At 32.7% G+C, this 18,578-nt stretch overlaps 1 protein-coding gene across 2 annotated transcripts in view; it reads left to right on the top strand.

Annotated features, from left to right (window-relative positions):
- LOC149911331 (adenylate cyclase type 6) overlaps positions 1-18,578 on the top strand; it is a 138,050-nt gene that overhangs the window by 13,503 nt on the left and 105,969 nt on the right. For both annotated transcript variants that reach the window (XM_090105416.1, XM_090105407.1), the window contains exon 2: positions 2,433-2,630. In XM_090105416.1, the coding sequence (XP_089961542.1) occupies positions 2,433-2,630 (198 nt within the window). The remainder of the gene's footprint in view (positions 1-2,432; positions 2,631-18,578) is intronic.

Raw genomic sequence — 18,578 nt, 5'->3', positions numbered from 1 at the left:
CCGAAAGGTACGCTAATCCTCTTATAAACAACTTCCCGGTAAGCAACCATGGCTTAATAGATGCCCATTTTAGTTCCTCTAAGATCCTTTTGCCTAGAGAAATTGGCTTTTTTGCTCAAATATAATTTGGTTACATTCAGATATAAAGTTTGATTGTTAAATTGCTTCAAAATATTTTCCATAAAGATATCGATGGCTTCGCAACTGAAATGTTTCAATTAGGCTGACACTGACAAATGGGATATATCAATCATGCGGCTTGCTGCCTTTAGTTTCCTATGGATGTCCTTCTCTATCAATATTTATAGTATCGTTGGAGTGAAAGAAATAGATATATGATAGGACGTTTGTACAACAATGGTGATGTTTGTTTAAATTATAAAGGAGCGTTTAAATTATTAAATAAATAAATAAATAAATCATTTATTGCATAAAAACATGGTACATACAAAGATATTAAGATGAAAATTAAGGAACATTCATGTTTTTACTATAGTTACATAGCATACAATAATTATTATTAATTCACAAAATGAATGAGAATGATTAGTTAGTTACAATTTAATAATACGAGTCAGGAGTATTTATATATATATTATTATATTATTGCTATTGAGAATGTGATATGAGTAAATATTTTTACCAAATTTTACTTTAAAGGAATATTGTTTTTCAATTTCCTGGTAGTACTTACTTAGTGAATCGTTGTTTCATTTTAGTCTATTAATTTCAACTTATTGCAAATATAGGATTACACACGAGACATTACAAAAAAAAATGCAGGTCTTCTTGATTGTTTTTTAAACAAGACGAACATTGCAAAAATAAAAGAGTGTTATACTCATCACACAAAAATAAATTTAGTTATAAGTATTATCATATAAGGAAATTGCAACAAATATGATACAACATTTCCAAGTGAAGTTCAAGAAGAGCATTAGAATCCATACTTAATATTATAAATGCGAAAGTAACTCTGTCTGTCTGTCTGTTACTCAATCACGCCTTAACTACTGAACCAATTTGCATGAAATTTGGTATAGATATATTTTGATACCCGAGAAAGGACATAGGCTACTTTTTACCCCGGGACATAGGATAGGTTTTATCCCGGAAATACCACGGGAACGGGAACTATGCGGGTTTTTCTTTGACTACGCGGGCGAAGCCGCGGGCGGAAAGCTAGTTTTCTATAACTGCGACTGTGCAATTCAATTGTCATATACGCGGCTCTTTATGTTTTGTACCAACAATGCATTAGTATTCCTTTTAAAATGTTACATTATCAACCTGAAAATATCTCGAGTTAAGTACTAAATATATAGCAATACCTTTTATTAATCTAAAAAGTTTGTTTCGTTAAACGCAACTAAATATTATAAACTAGCTGCTCCGCGCGGTTTCACCCCCGTGGCTCCACTCCTGTTGGTCGTAGCGTGATGATAAATATCCTATAACCTTCCTCGATAAATGAGCTATCTAACAGCAAAAGAATTTTTCAAATCGGACCAGTAGTTCCCGAGATTAGCGCGTTCAAACAAACAAATTCTTCAGCTTTATAATATTAGTATAGATTAATATTATTAACCTGAAGAGGTTGTTTGGTTAGTTGAACGTGCTAATCTGAGGAACTACGTGTCCGATTTGAAAAATTCTTTCTGTGTTAGATAGTCCATTTATCGAGGAAGGTTATATATTACGCTAAGACCAATAAGAGGCAATGCGGGTGAAACCACACAGTTACAGTTAGTATATTACAAAATACAATAAATAACTTGTCATCATCCAAACGATTTGTTTTTGATTGGATTTCCATCAAATTTCCGTATATAATAAATGGTATTTGTAAATCCAAAATAACCAGAGCTATAACCATTAAACGGCTCATCACATACAGGAGATTGGCGGTTTGTATACAACTTAGTATATAATCAGTACTGTATTTGTGAATGGAGGATTAGGTTTATATGGAGAGGCCTGGTTGTGCTTCGTAATTTCCGGGATATGAGATTATGTTCAGATTAATGGTAGGCTTTATATCATCTATAGTAATATGATATCTATATAAAGGATATGAAGTTATAGGTATGAATGCTTAAACATTTTTAGTCTGATTGTCAAAGCTGTGCGGTACACACTGTTATTTATTCTATTGATCCTATGTAACGCGATGGGGAATTTTCTATAAAAACGTAGTAGTTATACAAATCAGGTGCAAAGCTAGGACAGTATAATATCCGTTCGGTCACTTCTTTACTTACTTACTGACTTAGGATACTTCAAAAAGATATCGTACCCTTCTCTTACACAAAATAAAGTTATCCGCGAATAAGACACTATATAAAAGCATGTCCATCATATTGTATACTTCATAAATTAAAGACTTATTACTAAGGTATACTTTCCCTACTTTAATACTATCCTGTCTCCAGGACGCACTGCGCGGCCGCCGCTGCGCCTCCCTCCGGTCCGCCGGGACCTCGGTTAGAGCGGATGACTCCGGTCGCACCACGCCCGCCGCCGTCCCCCGCGCGTCGTCCTCGCCCGGCGAACACCAGACACCGAAGAAGTCCAACTGGGAAGTGATTGAACACTTCTCGTCAAACCGGAGCAAGAAAAGTCCGACTTCAGTGAGTATTTTTAACCTTTTTGACACATTTTTACCAACATGAATCGCCCGCCTTCTTAACCTCTTAGCTTGCAGCGCACAGCAGAGATTATAGTCGAACGCTTCCCTATCAGCCGTTAAAAACAAAATAATTCCTAGCAGTTCAAGCGCGCTCCATCTTAGGCCACATCTTGGCTTACCAGGAGCTGAGATCGTGGTCAAGCGTTTCTCTATAGTCCATAAAAAAGGCTGGCTCATTAAGTCACTTCAAATAGACTTTATTTATTTATTTATTTATTTATCATTTATTCAGGAAATTATTAATTCTTAAGACTAAACAATTTAAAAATACTTACTTACTTAAAAACTAAAATTACATTGACATATAAAAAAATAAAAATAAAAAGCAATATTCCCTGAAAAGGTCTTGGCTCAGCACAATGCCATAGTTCTTTGAACCATGACGCTGGTATTCTGCCAAGACCCGTTCGAGGAAGTTCAGCGTACCAAACATAAATTAATATAATATGTAGATAGTATGAAATAATAATATTTGTGTATATAATAGAAATAAAATATAGAAAATATGATTAAAGAAAAAACAAATACATAAAAGTGATATGAATAAAATAAAAATATAAATAAGATAATACATAAAATAACGATAGTGTGTAGAAATAAAACGTGAGAATATCATAGTAATAAAAAGAAAAGATTTCTCGTGGCAGCCCTAAGTCTGTGCGGTGTGGAGCGAAATACTTAAATATAAATCTATTTTTTACTTTGTGTATCAAGTAAATGGGCTTTAGGATCTTATTAAGTATCAAAGGAAGTTAGAGATAAAGATTGTTGACTTTCATAGTGTGCAAACTCTTTTAGAGCTAAATAGATTAAATAATAGAATAGTAGAAGTGACTTTTTAGTGACTACGCAAACGGTAGCTTTTATGGGACGTAGAAATTAAGTCTCTTTTAGATGTTGTGTATACTTCTAGCTTTGAGTTAAAACTATATTATGAGCAAATAAACTTTACTTTTCTACGTACTTAAGAGTACTTGACAATCTATATAGATAAAAAATTCACGTTAGTCATTGAGATTTCTTTCTGTTAATATAACTATTTCTTTTTCAATTTAATTAGTAGGCAACTAAAACAGCTAAAACTTAAACAATAAGCAAAAAAATAACACCTCTGTGTCTGCCACCCGGCGCGGAGCCAAGTCAAACAAATTTCATATAATTAAATATTTTAAATATCATTTAAATACTCCTAATTCCTATCAAACTGTTTTCAGTCGGACATTTATTAAATATCTAAGATATGAAATTCATTAAAGTGTTAAAGCATAGAATTCTAATATAAATATTTTAAGCAACAAATTTCTTATTACTAATTCTGGGTAAATTTTCAACAAAATAGAACGGATCGTGTTAAAATGTAACATAATAAGCTATGTCTGAAAATAGAAAATTATCTTTCAAATCTTATAAAAATAGCATGAATTTCGTGTAAATATATTTAAACCTCTCAATATTATGATGACACAGCAGAAAATATTCTAAAGCATATTTTGCACCCGTTGAGATTTCCGATAACGACTCCGCAACAATCTCAGAATCAGCGGTAAATTATCTAAAAGATATAAATTATTCATTGCGGAAACATGACGTCATCAGAATAATGTTAAAATCTACGAATTTGAAATGAACCGAAATCAATGGATGAAAACAGCTAGGAGGGTACCATTGTAACAAATATTGTGGCGGTATTGAATGTATTTATGATTCATACGTCAATCTAGTCCCTATAATAAACGTTTTACTATATGTACGTATTTTAACCCGTTACGCGTCCGGCGCACAGCCGGCACCGATCCCGATAGTGTCAAGGGAGTTCACGAAATCTAGCTTTTTTATGACTACCGAGTTTGAAAATTTTATTTACCCTATTGTTCTATAATTATATGCCATGTATGATATATTTTTGGAAAGAGGAAGAAACTAGTTATAGCATAAAAATGTAATCATGACGATATATTTTTTCTATAAAATTATAAAAAATTGATTTTCTTTTGTTTTAATTTTAATTGCTTACATACTAACACTTACATGATAATGCTGAGTCATCAAATGATCATATTCACGTTTTCATATCACTACACGATTGCCAAATACATTCACTTATATTTTCACACATTTAACACAACGTATTTCACTATGAATAATAACAAATCTCCATTATTCACAAACAAGAAAAAAAGCGCCATTTTGCGTCTTCCGCACTGAAAAGTTGAGACACTTTTTCACTGAGTATTCTTCAAATATCCCTAAAACCAATATCATAAACGTATTCTACGTAAAATTTCCAGTACTTAATATACGTCTCAATTATCACTCATCTAATTATTCCTCTCGGCATAATTCACAATCCAAATATTCGTTGAACAAGACAAATGTCACAAACTATGGCCGATGACGCAACTCAATCAATGATTCACTTTTTTTTTTATTTTGTGGTTTTGGTCTCTATTGCCTGTCTCGGAGTCGTGTCGATACGAATTATAAATGTTTAAGGCATAGAGAAATATTTTTTATACTGGAAACATTCACTTGTAAGAACTACAGGTGACCTTCAAAGTCATTGGCCGCGTTATGAACAGTCGTTGTTACGCAGGACGCTACAGTACCATTTAACGATTAACCGTCTGTTCATAGGACGCGTCACGGGTTAAACGATTGCTCTCTATCTTTTTTCCTTATTTTATTTCCCAATTAAAAAAGCCAAGAAAAAGAAAGATCCTAACAAACTAAATATTCATAAATAATATAAAACATCAAAAAATATAAATATAAACATCACTTACAGGTCACTCAACATATTTTGTAGGTATTAATGAATAAATTATAGTTTGCGTAGATTTTTCTCGCTTCATGAAAAAAGGCATTTGCTTGCTGCGGAAAATTAGAAAATTCATCAAATTCATGTCAATTTACTTACTAGCATGCTAACTATGGTAAACGTAGCGTATATCCAACTACGATCCGCTAACTAGTTGGACGTTGAGTTACGCTTGTTACCAACGTTTGGCCTAGTCATTCAATCAAATGGCAGATTCAACCAGACTACGACATCACTACATAGTATAAAACAAAGTCCCTTTCTCTGTCCCTATGTCCCTTTGTATGCCTAAATCTTTAAAACTACGCAACGGCTTTAGATGCGGTTCTTTTAATAGATAGTGATTCAAGAGGAAGGTTTTAGTATATAATATGTAATTTATTAGTTTTTAGACAAAGCCGGCGAAGACGCGGGCGGGAAGCTAGTTTCTTCATAAATTACCTTTTAGAAGAACATTCGTACTAATTATGATGAAGTATCATATCTAATGTATGGGATACATAATATTGCAGATCATAATCAACAAATTTGCATGCGGTAATGTGCATTAGAATCATTAGCAATTGGTATAGAGTTGGTCACTTGATTGCAATAATATTTACACGTGGGATTCTAATCAATCTCGAGATGAGGAATCAGAAAGGACAGTTCGTGCTAGATTTTATATTTTTTGAAGTTTTATTATTAATTTGATTGGTTTAGATTAGATACAATTTAATGTGGATAATTTGGATTTAATAGATACTTTCTTCAATTATAGTTTTAAATATAACAATTCTTGTGGCAAATAAAACAATAAATTAGATATTCAGAAATGATATTGCATAGAATGACTCTATTTCTATAGTTTTATTTTGTTTAATCCCCTACTAATTCTACTAAGCATTTATTATTATTAAAGATTTATTAAGCAGTAAACTATTTGAGTGATAAAAAGACACAAAAATACACAAAAAAAGTTTAGAAAATCCAAAAGTGCACGCCTCATATTTTTTTTTAATAATTATTTATTAATTATTATTTTTGTTTATTTAATAACAATTAAACCAAATCGAATCAGACCCTGAAAAATGAAAGGGTTCTATTCCTGAGCATACTCAAGCGTAAGAGAAAAAAAAAGACTCGATTAGTAAAGTATTTCGGTAGCTATCGTGTTAACAAGAAAATCCTCCGCACATTCAGACACACGGACGTCCAAGACAGAACTTTTTTAAACTGTTTTTTAACTAGTTTAAATAACAAAAATGACATCAAAAATATCATGAATGTTAAAAATAGTGTTTTTTTCTTAATATGTGTGACCTATTTAAAGTATAAGTCAACATAAACATAACTCTAGGTACTAACCAATTATTACCTAAACGTTAAATCCACTACAACTGAGTCAATACCATTCTATCAATTCCCAGTGCGATAAGTGAGAATGAATAGCCAAAAGACAATTCCATTTTCACATGAACGAGTCTAAAAAGCCTTTAATTCACGAGTCTTTCGGCCACTAATGTTGTCTGAGTATTGAGTTAGTACACGCGTGAATTACATATATCTTTAATATGTTGTATGGTTTGGTGCTATGTTTTGCTATATTGTGCTCTAGTATTTTCTCTCGTCGATTATACATTTAGTAGTATTGGCTGCCAAAGTCTAAAAGATACGATCTATTAGCCAACGGTATCTATCAGCCATACTATCAAGTCAATACTGCCAACATCCATACTCAACATACCAACTGCGAATAGGTGGAGTTAGTTTACAAACAACAAATTTTTGTATGACCATCAAGACTATAATATGTAACAACGTCTCTCTGTGGCCACGCTCGCTGTAAAGTGTTCGAAACGACGGGTTACATAAGAATAAATCTCGTTTAAAATCTGTTAAAAGGTATGTGTAGGCAAAAAAAAATGTCTCTGGACTATAATCCAGAGGTGGCGCGAACACCCTGTGATGGCGAGTGCCTTTAAAAAAAATGTACTATTTTGCTCTATTATGGAGTAATGGAAGATACGGTTATTATATTTTAGATTCAAACATCACGGTTTTAGTATAATTAAATTTCTAGAGGTTTTGCGGGTCTGATATTGAATATGCAATTATGCTGGTTATTTTACGTACCTGTTGTTACGTTATCTATACTTATATTATAAAGCTGAAGATTTTGTTTGTTTGAACACGTTAATCTCGGGAACTACTGGTCCGATTTGAAAAAATCTTTCTGTGTTAGATAGCCCATTTATTGGGAAAGGCTAGGCTATAATATATCATCTCGCTAAGGCCAATTGGAGTGGAGCACTGTGGGTAAAACCTCAAGGCACAGCTAGTTTATTAATATATGTGTGTTATAATCGTGTTATTTTAATTAAATAAAATACTTTTATTGTTAAAAGTAGCAAATTAGTAATCATAGTAGGTATAAGCAATGTAGTGTTTATTTCATGTGTATATTTCTCTGTATTACTATTCGCAATGCATAATAAAATTATTCAAAACAACATCGTCATCCTTTGTTTCTTCCGTGCTCTTGAAAACGAATTCTAAAAATATACCTTCGCATTTAATGTGATTGCATGAACGTTATAAAATATTTCTATCAAATCTGTATTTTTTAATGTAATGAGATTTTTTTGCACGTTTTCTCGTAACATAGGAAACTCGACCTTATTTATTAAATTTGTAATAAATCGAGTTTAAAATCCCGATCAATCTGGATCATAAGACGAGCAATTTGATACTGCTTTATCTGAAATTAGTAATCCGCCCGCGGCTTCGCTAGCTTTTTATAAAACCTAACAAATTGTACCTATGTACTGTGCTCGAGAATCACTCTATCTATTAAAAATTAGACAATCAAAATCCATTGCGTAGTTTTAAAGATTTAAGCAAACAGACACACAGACAGCGGAAAGCTTCACACTATGTAGCAATATAAGGCGCGGGTCAAACACAGACGGCGCGGGCGCGGGCGTGCCATAAGCGCACCTCTTGAATCTGTTTTGCACCACGTCCTTCTTATACATTTTGTATGAAAGAATTTTGGACAGGCGTCGAGACGGCACGCCACGGTTGTGCCACGGTTGCGCCGCCTTTCCAAAATTATTTCATACAAAATGCCAATATCGCACCCGATGCACGCCAGCAGCGCGCCCGATGCGCGCCTGCAGTGCGCCCGATGCGCGCCGCGCCGGTTGTATATGTCCCGCGCCTAAGGTGCAACATAAGAATGTGTCTGTAAAGAACCAATCATATCGCTTCATTTAGTTTGAAGTTAGAAGCGTTTATCTTTTGGAGCGATACTATTGTTTATTTACAAACTCGCTACAAATCCTCGCACGTTATTGGTGGAAAATCAACCTAACATTTTCCTTCTATCTCCATAGTCTTGTGCAAATATTCCCCATGAAGGAAAATCGGGTTGAATAAATGTAATATATTAACGCAATAACGCTGTACCGTACGTGTGTTTGAATATTTTATCTGTCTATCGAAATATTCCGTAATATTTTTTCACGCCTTCGGAACATTTGGATTATAATAAAAGGATCTTTCTGGTACATTGGTTAGCACTTAAGACGTGTTCGGGGTTCGATTTGGGTGATGTTAAAAAGCATGTTTACGATGGTATAACATTGCTTACAAAGATATTAACGGTATGAGGAATTTTTGTAAAATAAAATTTGCCTGCTACAGGTTAACGAAATTCATTGATATTTTATTTTTTGTATTTAATATTACAAGCTTTTTTGATTATTTAAAAGGATATGCTAGAAAATTTGACAGGCCCAATAAAACACGAAAAAAACGTAACCAAAGAGTCCTAAACAAAACATCAAGTTTATCCAGTTCTTGAAAAGAAGCCCTTCGTGTTCCACGAAAAAAAAAACCTCGAAAACCAGTTTTTGCAAACTCGTAAACAAAGCTGGGATAAAAAATTCTATTTAAGTTTAAATACAGTCGCGGTTTTGTTGTAGCACTTTAAACAGTGTTTTCAGTAAAACAAGTGCTTTTAATTTATTTAGTCTATCTTGTTTATTGCATTGCTTTGCGCGTCCAACTTTTCGCGACTTTTTTCTTTATTTACATAGATTTAACGAGGTTTAAACTATTGTTTATGAATTAAAAATAACACGTTAAAGTAAAATATATTGCGCGTTTGAATAGACTGTACACCCGAGATTTATATATAATGCTCAAACTCAAACTCAAAATCAAACTCAAACATTCATTTATTCAATTAGACTACTATTTAGTAGCACTTTCGAATCGTCATTACATAGTATTTTTAACATTTACCACCGATTCGGAAAGCAGTATCTATGGAGAAGAATCGGCAAGAAACTCCATAGTTGCTCTTTTAAATAATGTCAATAAATTTACATAATATGTAACTTATATCTACCTAACTACATAATATGCCAAAGAACTGTCCTGTGGTTTTTACGCGACAACCCTCCATGGGTCTTTATCGTCCATATATTCCTGAATACTGTAGTACGCTCTCTGAACTAGTACATTTTTTATGTAAGTTTTAAATTTAGAACTACTAAACTCTTTAATATTGTGAGGAATTCTATTGTATAAGCGTATACCTTGACCCATAAATGAATTTTTAACTTTAGCTAATCGGAAAAATGGCATTTCAATTCTATTCTTGTTCCTTGTGCCATAATCGTGTCTATCTCCTACTCTTGTGTGTAAGTCAGAGCTTTTGTGTACATGCAAAATATTATTAAATATATATTGTGATGGTACAGTAAGGATACCAGTATTCTTAAAATGATCTCTTAGTGAGTCCCGAGCACGTAAATTATATATAGAGCGAACGGCTCTTTTCTGTAAGATAAATATAGTTTCTATATCTGCAGCCCTGCCCCATAGTAGAATTCCATAGGACATAATGCTATGAAAGTAGCTGAAATAAACCAATCTAGCCGTATCTTCATCGGTGAGATGCCTTATTTTTCGGACTGCATATGCAGCAGAACTGAGCTTACCTGCAGCGGTGTTGACATGGGCTCCCCACTGTAGTTTCTCGTCCAATGTTAACCCTAGAAATACAGTAGACTCAGTAGGATGCAATACCTCCCCGTTCAAGGTAATATCTCTGTTCAACTTTTTTACATTAGGAAGTAAAAATTCAACACAAGTGGTTTTTTTGGCATTTAATAATAAATTATTGGCAGTAAACCATTCATATATGTGTAAAAGAGCACTGTTCACTTCGTCAACATTTGGGTCATGCCTATCCACATTAAAAATTAATGAGGTATCATCTGCAAACAGAACTATTTCACACCTATCCTGCAAATAATAGGGAAGATCATTGATATATACCAAGAACAAGAAGGGACCTAAAATTGACCCCTGTGGAACACCAATGTTAATTGACGCACCGCTAGAACGTTCTCCATTAACAACTACAGTCTGTATCCTATCATGCAGGTATGACGCTATGAGGTTCTGGGCTTTTCCTTTAATTCCATAGTGATTAAGTTTACGTAACAGAGTACAATGTTCAACGCAGTCAAATGACTTGGAGAGGTCACAAAATATCCCTAGAGCATTTTTTGAGTTTTCCCATGCCTTATATATATGTGTTAGAAGTGCAACTCCAGCATCTGTGGTTGAGCGCCCCTTTGTGAAACCAAACTGTTTGGTGTGCAGTAAATTATTAGATGCAAAATGACTACTCAATTGGTTTATTATTAACTTCTCGAATACCTTACTTAATCTTTTGGTTGTTAACCTATAAATTAATAATTATAAGTAATTGTAATCCTTTTAAATCTCATAATCTAATTACTATACCAAATATAATAGTCTTGTGTTTAAATTCCTGATATAGTCAGTTATTCTACACATTACAAGTTAAGCCCCAGAATCAATATCGACAAACTGCACCTAGCTTGAATCTCTTAGAGAAGGATTAAAACATCACTGTAGCTCTAAGCCCATATGCTATTGAATTATATACGTCATTCATATATGCATTCGTAATCCATTGGGGCCTTACAGCATATTTGAGAAGATGCATGAAAATCTTGTTAATAATTAACCGACTTCAAAAAAGAAGGTTTCTCAATTCGACCGTACATATTATACTTTACCTTTAATTGCGGATAATACAGAGGAATTAGAGGATTGAGGAAGCGTAAGAGGAATTCCCTTTCTTCTTTCAATAGTCTCTAGGCCATATAAGTACCTGTTTCAGCTAAATCTTCATCTTTGTATACTTAATTGTTTTAGACGAACAGGCAATGCTGCTCGTCTAGTTAATATCAGCATACAAATTAATATAGATGTTTACTTGGGTATAGAATATTATCATGTGTTGATTGATTATAACGCTTTTCAAACTAATTTTATATAAAGGGTTTCGTACCTTTTATATAAAATAAGTTTGAAATAATTAAAATCATATTTCTCTGCTCTGTGAAATTAAAATCCTCTTTAATTCTTCAAAAAATTCTCATTTATATAAATATTAACTGATTATTATTAATTTCCCTATTGTAAAAAGGGTATTTTATTAAGTTATTTTTTGTATGAATCTACGATAGAGACATTACAATCCAACGAAGCAACTACACGCAAAACATATTTCTAATTCCACCCATTGGCGCCAGCTCCCTTTGAAATGATACGATAAATATTTGCGATGAAATCAATAGAATAGCAGCATCATTATTTGCTTCACATGATTACGTTTCCCTGGAAACCGCGCAGTAATTATTGGAGACGAGCAAACAAACGATAGTTGTCATTAATTAAGGCAAAGATTAGACGCTTGTTAGTTAATCACGCTGGGAACACAGCGAATGGCTTTCTTTAGATAATTATATAAGATAATTCGTTCCTCGCTGAGGAAAATGGAAGAATGCAGGTAAGCAGTTTATCGTCTACACGTATTTCAAGGAAAGGGAACGATTGGTCGATGTTAGGAAAATTAACTTTGAATTTAGAGGAAAATAGTTATTCTAATTTTCAAACAGTATGTCGTGAAGCAACTATGTATATTTCATTGAATATTTTGGATAGTTCTTAATAAAATACTGCTTGACTTCAAGAAAGAAATTAGGAAAAATAATCATAGTTAAATGACCAGTCGCATTCATAGTTTACACATACATTTTCACATTAAAAAGAATTAGTTCTTCAAGGAGTACTTGGATTCATTCATAAATTTTGCTGTCCTTTTTTTATAGTGGGGAAACTGTTTATAGTTCTCTTTGTTGTTGTTTTGACTATCTCCGATCAAGATAGTCAATGAATAATAATTGAAGCTATAATGATAAATACCCATCCTTATTTTGTAAATAAAGAAGATATTAACTACTTACTAACGCCTCCTCTGTCCTGTCACAAATTGGTCAAATATTGTGTATATCACGAATTTGTTAAATATACAGTATACCTATTTATCTAATCTTACCTAATATTACTGATTTATGTTTCTCTGGATACTAGAGTAAAATAAAGCGTAGAATAGTGATTATTCATTAAATAAAACTAGCTTTCTGCCTGCAGCTTTGCCTAAAACCTAATAAATCATATACTATAAGCTTCCTCTTGAAGCACTTTATTTATTAAAAAAACAAGGCTAAATCCGCTGCGTACTTTAAAGATTTAAGCATACATATAGGGACAGATAAAGCGTCTTTATTTTATACTATTCAGTGATAAAGCTTTGTTATATATATATATATATCTTATTCATAGAGTTTGTTCATCGGCCATTTATTTTCAACATAATTGAACAAGTACCTAGGCAAGAAGTTTTATAATTGGTGGCAATGAAAATTGAACTTAAAATCAACACATTAAAGATTGTAATTCCAAAGTAAAGGTGTAATTACAGCCTGAGGCTGTGCAAATAAGTTAGATTCGTAACAACGTAACTGAATTTCCTGATTCATCTTATTTAAAGTTGATTTCTAAAATTACAATTCTGTTTGGAAAAATCAAACTTTTCCCCATGTTTTATTCAATTTAATTTGTTTTGGTTGGCAGAGAGATTTACTTGGGAAAATATAGCAAATGTCTGTATTGTTATAGTTAAAACATGTGGGTATAAGATTATTTTAAATTGTGAGTCATTTACGATGATTATATAAGTTGATATACATAGAGGCACATAATTCATTAACCATTATAATTTAATTGAAGGAAATTGCCTTATTAGACTTATTAAGTTTTTTAACTACGGCATAGAAATTTAAGCTGTTCGATAATTTATATATAAGGTAATTTTCTTCAACGTACCTATAGTAAAAGTATCTTCAGTAAAATCATTTGGTTCATTTATTTGAGTTAGATTGAGTACGAAATCTTTAAACCTTTTATTTTTAGTACTTCATCATATCTACATCATTTTAGTACTTACGGTCGATTTCCGGATTGAGTACTTGATGTGAAGAAAGTCTGAAACCATACTTAAAGGCTGCTTATATGTTTTCTTGTATCTGACATAAGCTTTCTCAAACCTTTCTCAAATCTATTCTCAATTCAGAAACCAGCTGTGAACTAAAATGAACACTATTTCTAAGATTCCAACATTACACTCCCATTAAATAATTATGAATATCTAATGTTAATTTAAATAACTAATCAGACAAGGCTGGTCTGGCTGGCAAGGTTCAAACATGTTTTGGTATTGTTTTCATCAAGTGTAATAATTTTATTGCCTCAGGGCAACGGGCCAGGTTAAGCTTTTCTACTAAAAGGTAACATGCCTCTGGCAAGGGCGAACTAGGAACCTTTAGGGAGAGAAATGAGCGGAAGCGATGAGCGATGAAATCAACTTTCTTTTGTTTCTTAGTCCTGTTGAGAATAAAAGTTTTGTATATTGTCTTTCGCGCAAAGAGTTCGTTCATCGTTGTACCCAAAAGCTGTGAGGAATGTCTTCGGAAAATTTCAAATCGGTTTATTAATTGTATGCAGTTAATATTAGAAAAAAATGTACTTTTTTATTTCATCTAAGATTGGATAAAAACTCACTTTAGGTTACATTAAAATTCGACAAGTGTTGTATTTTTGTCACGATTGATGAACTTTCCACTCCTAATAAACAAGTTCTTCGGGCGGCTAATTGCCGTATTAATTAAATAGAAAATTATCGTTATTTTTCCAAGCCCGAGGTTCGTAATACCTACGACTGATATATTTGAACCTGCAGCTTACTTGGTCTTTACAGTCAAGCAATCTATAAACTCAATTTCAGTCACATTTTCAGCCCTTTTCTGAGGAAGACCAAATAAACGCTCTCGCTTCGCTTATCACTTCGCGTTCTCGGAATTAACTCAGTACCTACACAGTGTGTATAAACTGAGATTGTTTAGCAAGGTTTCACAGTAATGTGGAAGCAACATTTCGCCCACGTGATTGCTTGCAGTTGTTACTTTAAAAAATAACAAGGAATTTACAAAAACAACTTGTTAATTGGGTATTAATTTTGCTAAATTTTCCTTTAGCCTTCACATTTTTTTTATCTATAATGATGTTTGTACAAAATTCTGTAAATAATCCTTCTTTTGTAAAAGCTTTTAAATCTGAAAATAAACAAGTAAAACTCCAACTAATAAACGCCTACTAAGAGGATTAATCCATACTAATATTATAAATGCGAAAGTAACTCTGTCTGTCTGTCTGTTACTCAATCACGCCTTAACTACTGAACCAATTTGCATGAAATTTGATATAGAGATATTTTGATACCCGAGAAAGGACATAGGCTACTTTTTATCCCGGGAAATAGGATAGGTTTTATCCCGGAAATCCCACGGGAACGGGAACTATGCGGGTTTTTCTTTGACTGCGCGGGCGAAGCTGCGGGTGGAAAGCTAGTTAAGAATATTTCCGTCCTCCAAAATATTCCATCAATTAAATACAACGTAAAAAGAACGCAAACAATGATTTAAAACACATTATACGTGTACAATTCTTATAAAAACAAGGCGAAATGTTAACACTACAGAAACAAAAAGGCAACTAATCGTTCCACACAGCGAGCGTCTATCTCCACTTAACGACACGGTACGTCAATTTAACTGAACTTGCAGTAATTTCACGGTTACTTAGCCCGCAACATGCTTGGTAAGTTTAATACTAGCGTCAGATTTAACAAGCTCTTTAACTACTCTTAGCAAGGATTCAACTTTGTGTCATTAAAAGTGGTTACAGACTTTTCACGCTTCGCCACTTTAATATCTGGAGTAAACAGGTTGTTATTTGTAAAGGATAAATAGGAATTAACATAGTGTCAAAGGGAACGTTGAACGTTGATGTCGTTGTGAATCAAAATGTAATTTATTTTGCTGTGTAAAAATACGAGGTAGTTAACTTAGTACATACGTTGGTATATAAACGTATGGATGTTGGATAGTCGTCTAAAATTTCTTCAAAAGCTTTCTCATAGACTTGTAAGAGATGAGGGTACATTATGCATAAGTGTTCGCACTAAGATAAGTGCACTCTTAATTTTAAAAGTCTTATCGTCTGTTCGGACCATATACCTGGCATAAATGAAGACGAGATGCACTAGACCGATAGTAATTCTGCCATAAGTAGAGATTTATCGCAGGTTAATACACTTCATTGATGTATAATATTCCGAGTTTCTTTGAATTTACACATTTTTAAATACGGAAGTTTAAAAGCCGTGTTTAAAAGAGTATAGAGTACTCTTTGTTGTAAAAAAAGAGTGTATGAATTAGCCAATGTAATTGTTATATATTTACTGGCCATGGAAAAATAACGTGATATGCTGTATGAACTAACAACAAGGACTAGAACACAAAAAAATATTTAATAAAAATTAAATACTTATTGCTAGGTATTAATAATGAATGATGTACTTTATAGACTTCATTAAATATAGTATGTATGTCTTAAATTCACTTCCTTCTATATCATGACTCTAACGTATTGAAAAAGTGTTTAACTTGATCATTAAGAAAAAATATCATAACATTCCTCTGGAAATTTCACGCGTGTTACACATAGGGCATTCAGTGACATTTATTTACCTTAAATATCTTCACGGACTAACCTGCCTCTGACATGAATAGCCTTTGTGTTAACAAATAGGACATTTTCTGCGATCATTTTCATATACATTATTCTGAATGTAATTTTAATTGATAGTTGGATAAAATAATGAGCAATATTCGCATGAACATTATGTAGTACTACAGTAGTTTTATTAAATAATTGTACTGAGTGTTAATTAAACAAGAATTGTTATCATAACAACAAAAATCTCGATTGCCAACTTAGTTTTCTTTAAGGAAAGGTTTGTAATTATGTATGTATGTATGTATGGTTTTCACGCATAAACTACTGGACCTATTTCAAAAATTCTTTCACCATTAGAAAGGTGCATCTTCACTGAGCAACATAGGCTATATTGCATTTCTAAAAATTTAGAGATCCTTACCAAAAATGCAATAATGTAACCCAAGGTGTAAAAAATTCTGTCATCGCGTGCGCTGCGGAATCTATTCCTTGAAGTACGGATGGTTCTTATAAAAAAAACGTAAACATATAGGTACCACGGGCGAAGCCGGGGCGGACCGCTAGTATATTATAACTGTGAAATGTGATGTGATTTATTACCATTTCCTATTCCAAACTCCTATAAAAAATCTTTTAGTACTATTTAGTATTACTAATAAAGTAGGTATTATTATGCGCCTGAAATCCTAAATTGAAATTTTTTTAAGTTTTACTATGTACCTACTCAGTGTCACTCTCACGAATTAAGATGGATCTATTGACACCACTCACATAAATGTACGTCAAACCGTTCAGCTCTCTCTAGGGCGTGCCAAATAAATATTGACCTACACTATCCATACGAATGTGTCGAATGTGTCGCAGTCGGTTAACAAACCGCAACTATCAAATTTTGTAAACATAATAACACTAACCCATATTTGCTACAGATACTCATAGCCATTTATTGAATCATATTTGTATTCTTACTAATGTAATAAGAGTTTGAAAAGGGATTCTTGAATGTATTGCCTTTCACGGTTTTCCTTATTGAAGTGATGGGGTAAATATGCGATTTAATATAGGGATAACCATTCTCTGTGGGTGGTGTTCAATTACGAGGAAATGGTACTAATGTTGTATTCTATCAAAAGAACATAAAAATTGATATTGAAAAAGCAATTGTTACAGAAAAATATCCATTGTTAAATGAAGGTTACTTGTAAATCTTTTAACATAATATTTAGGAAGGTAAGAACATAATTTACTTTTTTTACTAATTCAAAAAAAATATATGCTTGTAATAAAATATCCTTGTTAGAATTTAAACAACATCTCTAACGTTGTTGCCGCTACGAAGCTACGATACCTCTACGAAATTCAATACTTTAGTTGATATTTTTATTTTCACACGAAAATGTAATCCAAATTACTAAAACTATGTAGTTATTTTATTAGTTTAATGTCAATCCATCAACAAAATTCAATATTTTCAAAAGCTTTTGATGTAATAGAAATAATTGAATCTACGCCGTAGAGATATAATATCCATATTGTATTTCAAACAATACCCGAGTTTTCATTTGATTTGAAAAAAATATTCCCACGCTTATTATAGAGATATCCATTATGGTTAGTATTTCAAAATACATGAGTTTTTATAAATCTACATAATTAGAATGAATGTCCAAATGTGTTGCTAAGCCTAAAAATTAAGAGTCGCTTGACCATTTCAAACAGCGAATTTTTTGACATTTTTGCTTAGGCAGCATGGTTCCAATGGAGAGAAAGCACGTAAAAGGAGTAATAGGGTAGAACAACATTTGCCTTGGAGGTTAGTTTTAAATAAACATTCCCATTTGCTTATCATATAATTCACCAAAGTAAATGTAAAGATTGACTCACAGAACTATTTCTTAGAATTTAAAATGCGCTGAACTTATATTAACTAAAATCCTGACATACACACAGGAATGTTCATATTTGCTCAACCATTATGCTTGAATAGAAATCAAAGCCACGTTGTATCAATATTAGTCGGAATATCCTCTCATAGCATAATGATTACTGATGTATCGTCAG

This window comes from Colias eurytheme, chromosome 1 (assembly GCF_061535395.1).
Source record: "Colias eurytheme isolate Ceu_HAF_F1 chromosome 1, ilColEury1 Martin Lab GWU primary, whole genome shotgun sequence".
Lineage (NCBI taxonomy): Eukaryota > Metazoa > Arthropoda > Insecta > Lepidoptera > Pieridae > Colias > Colias eurytheme.
Note: the sequence above shows the minus strand (reverse complement) of the source record. Positions and strands in the feature narration are given on the sequence as shown.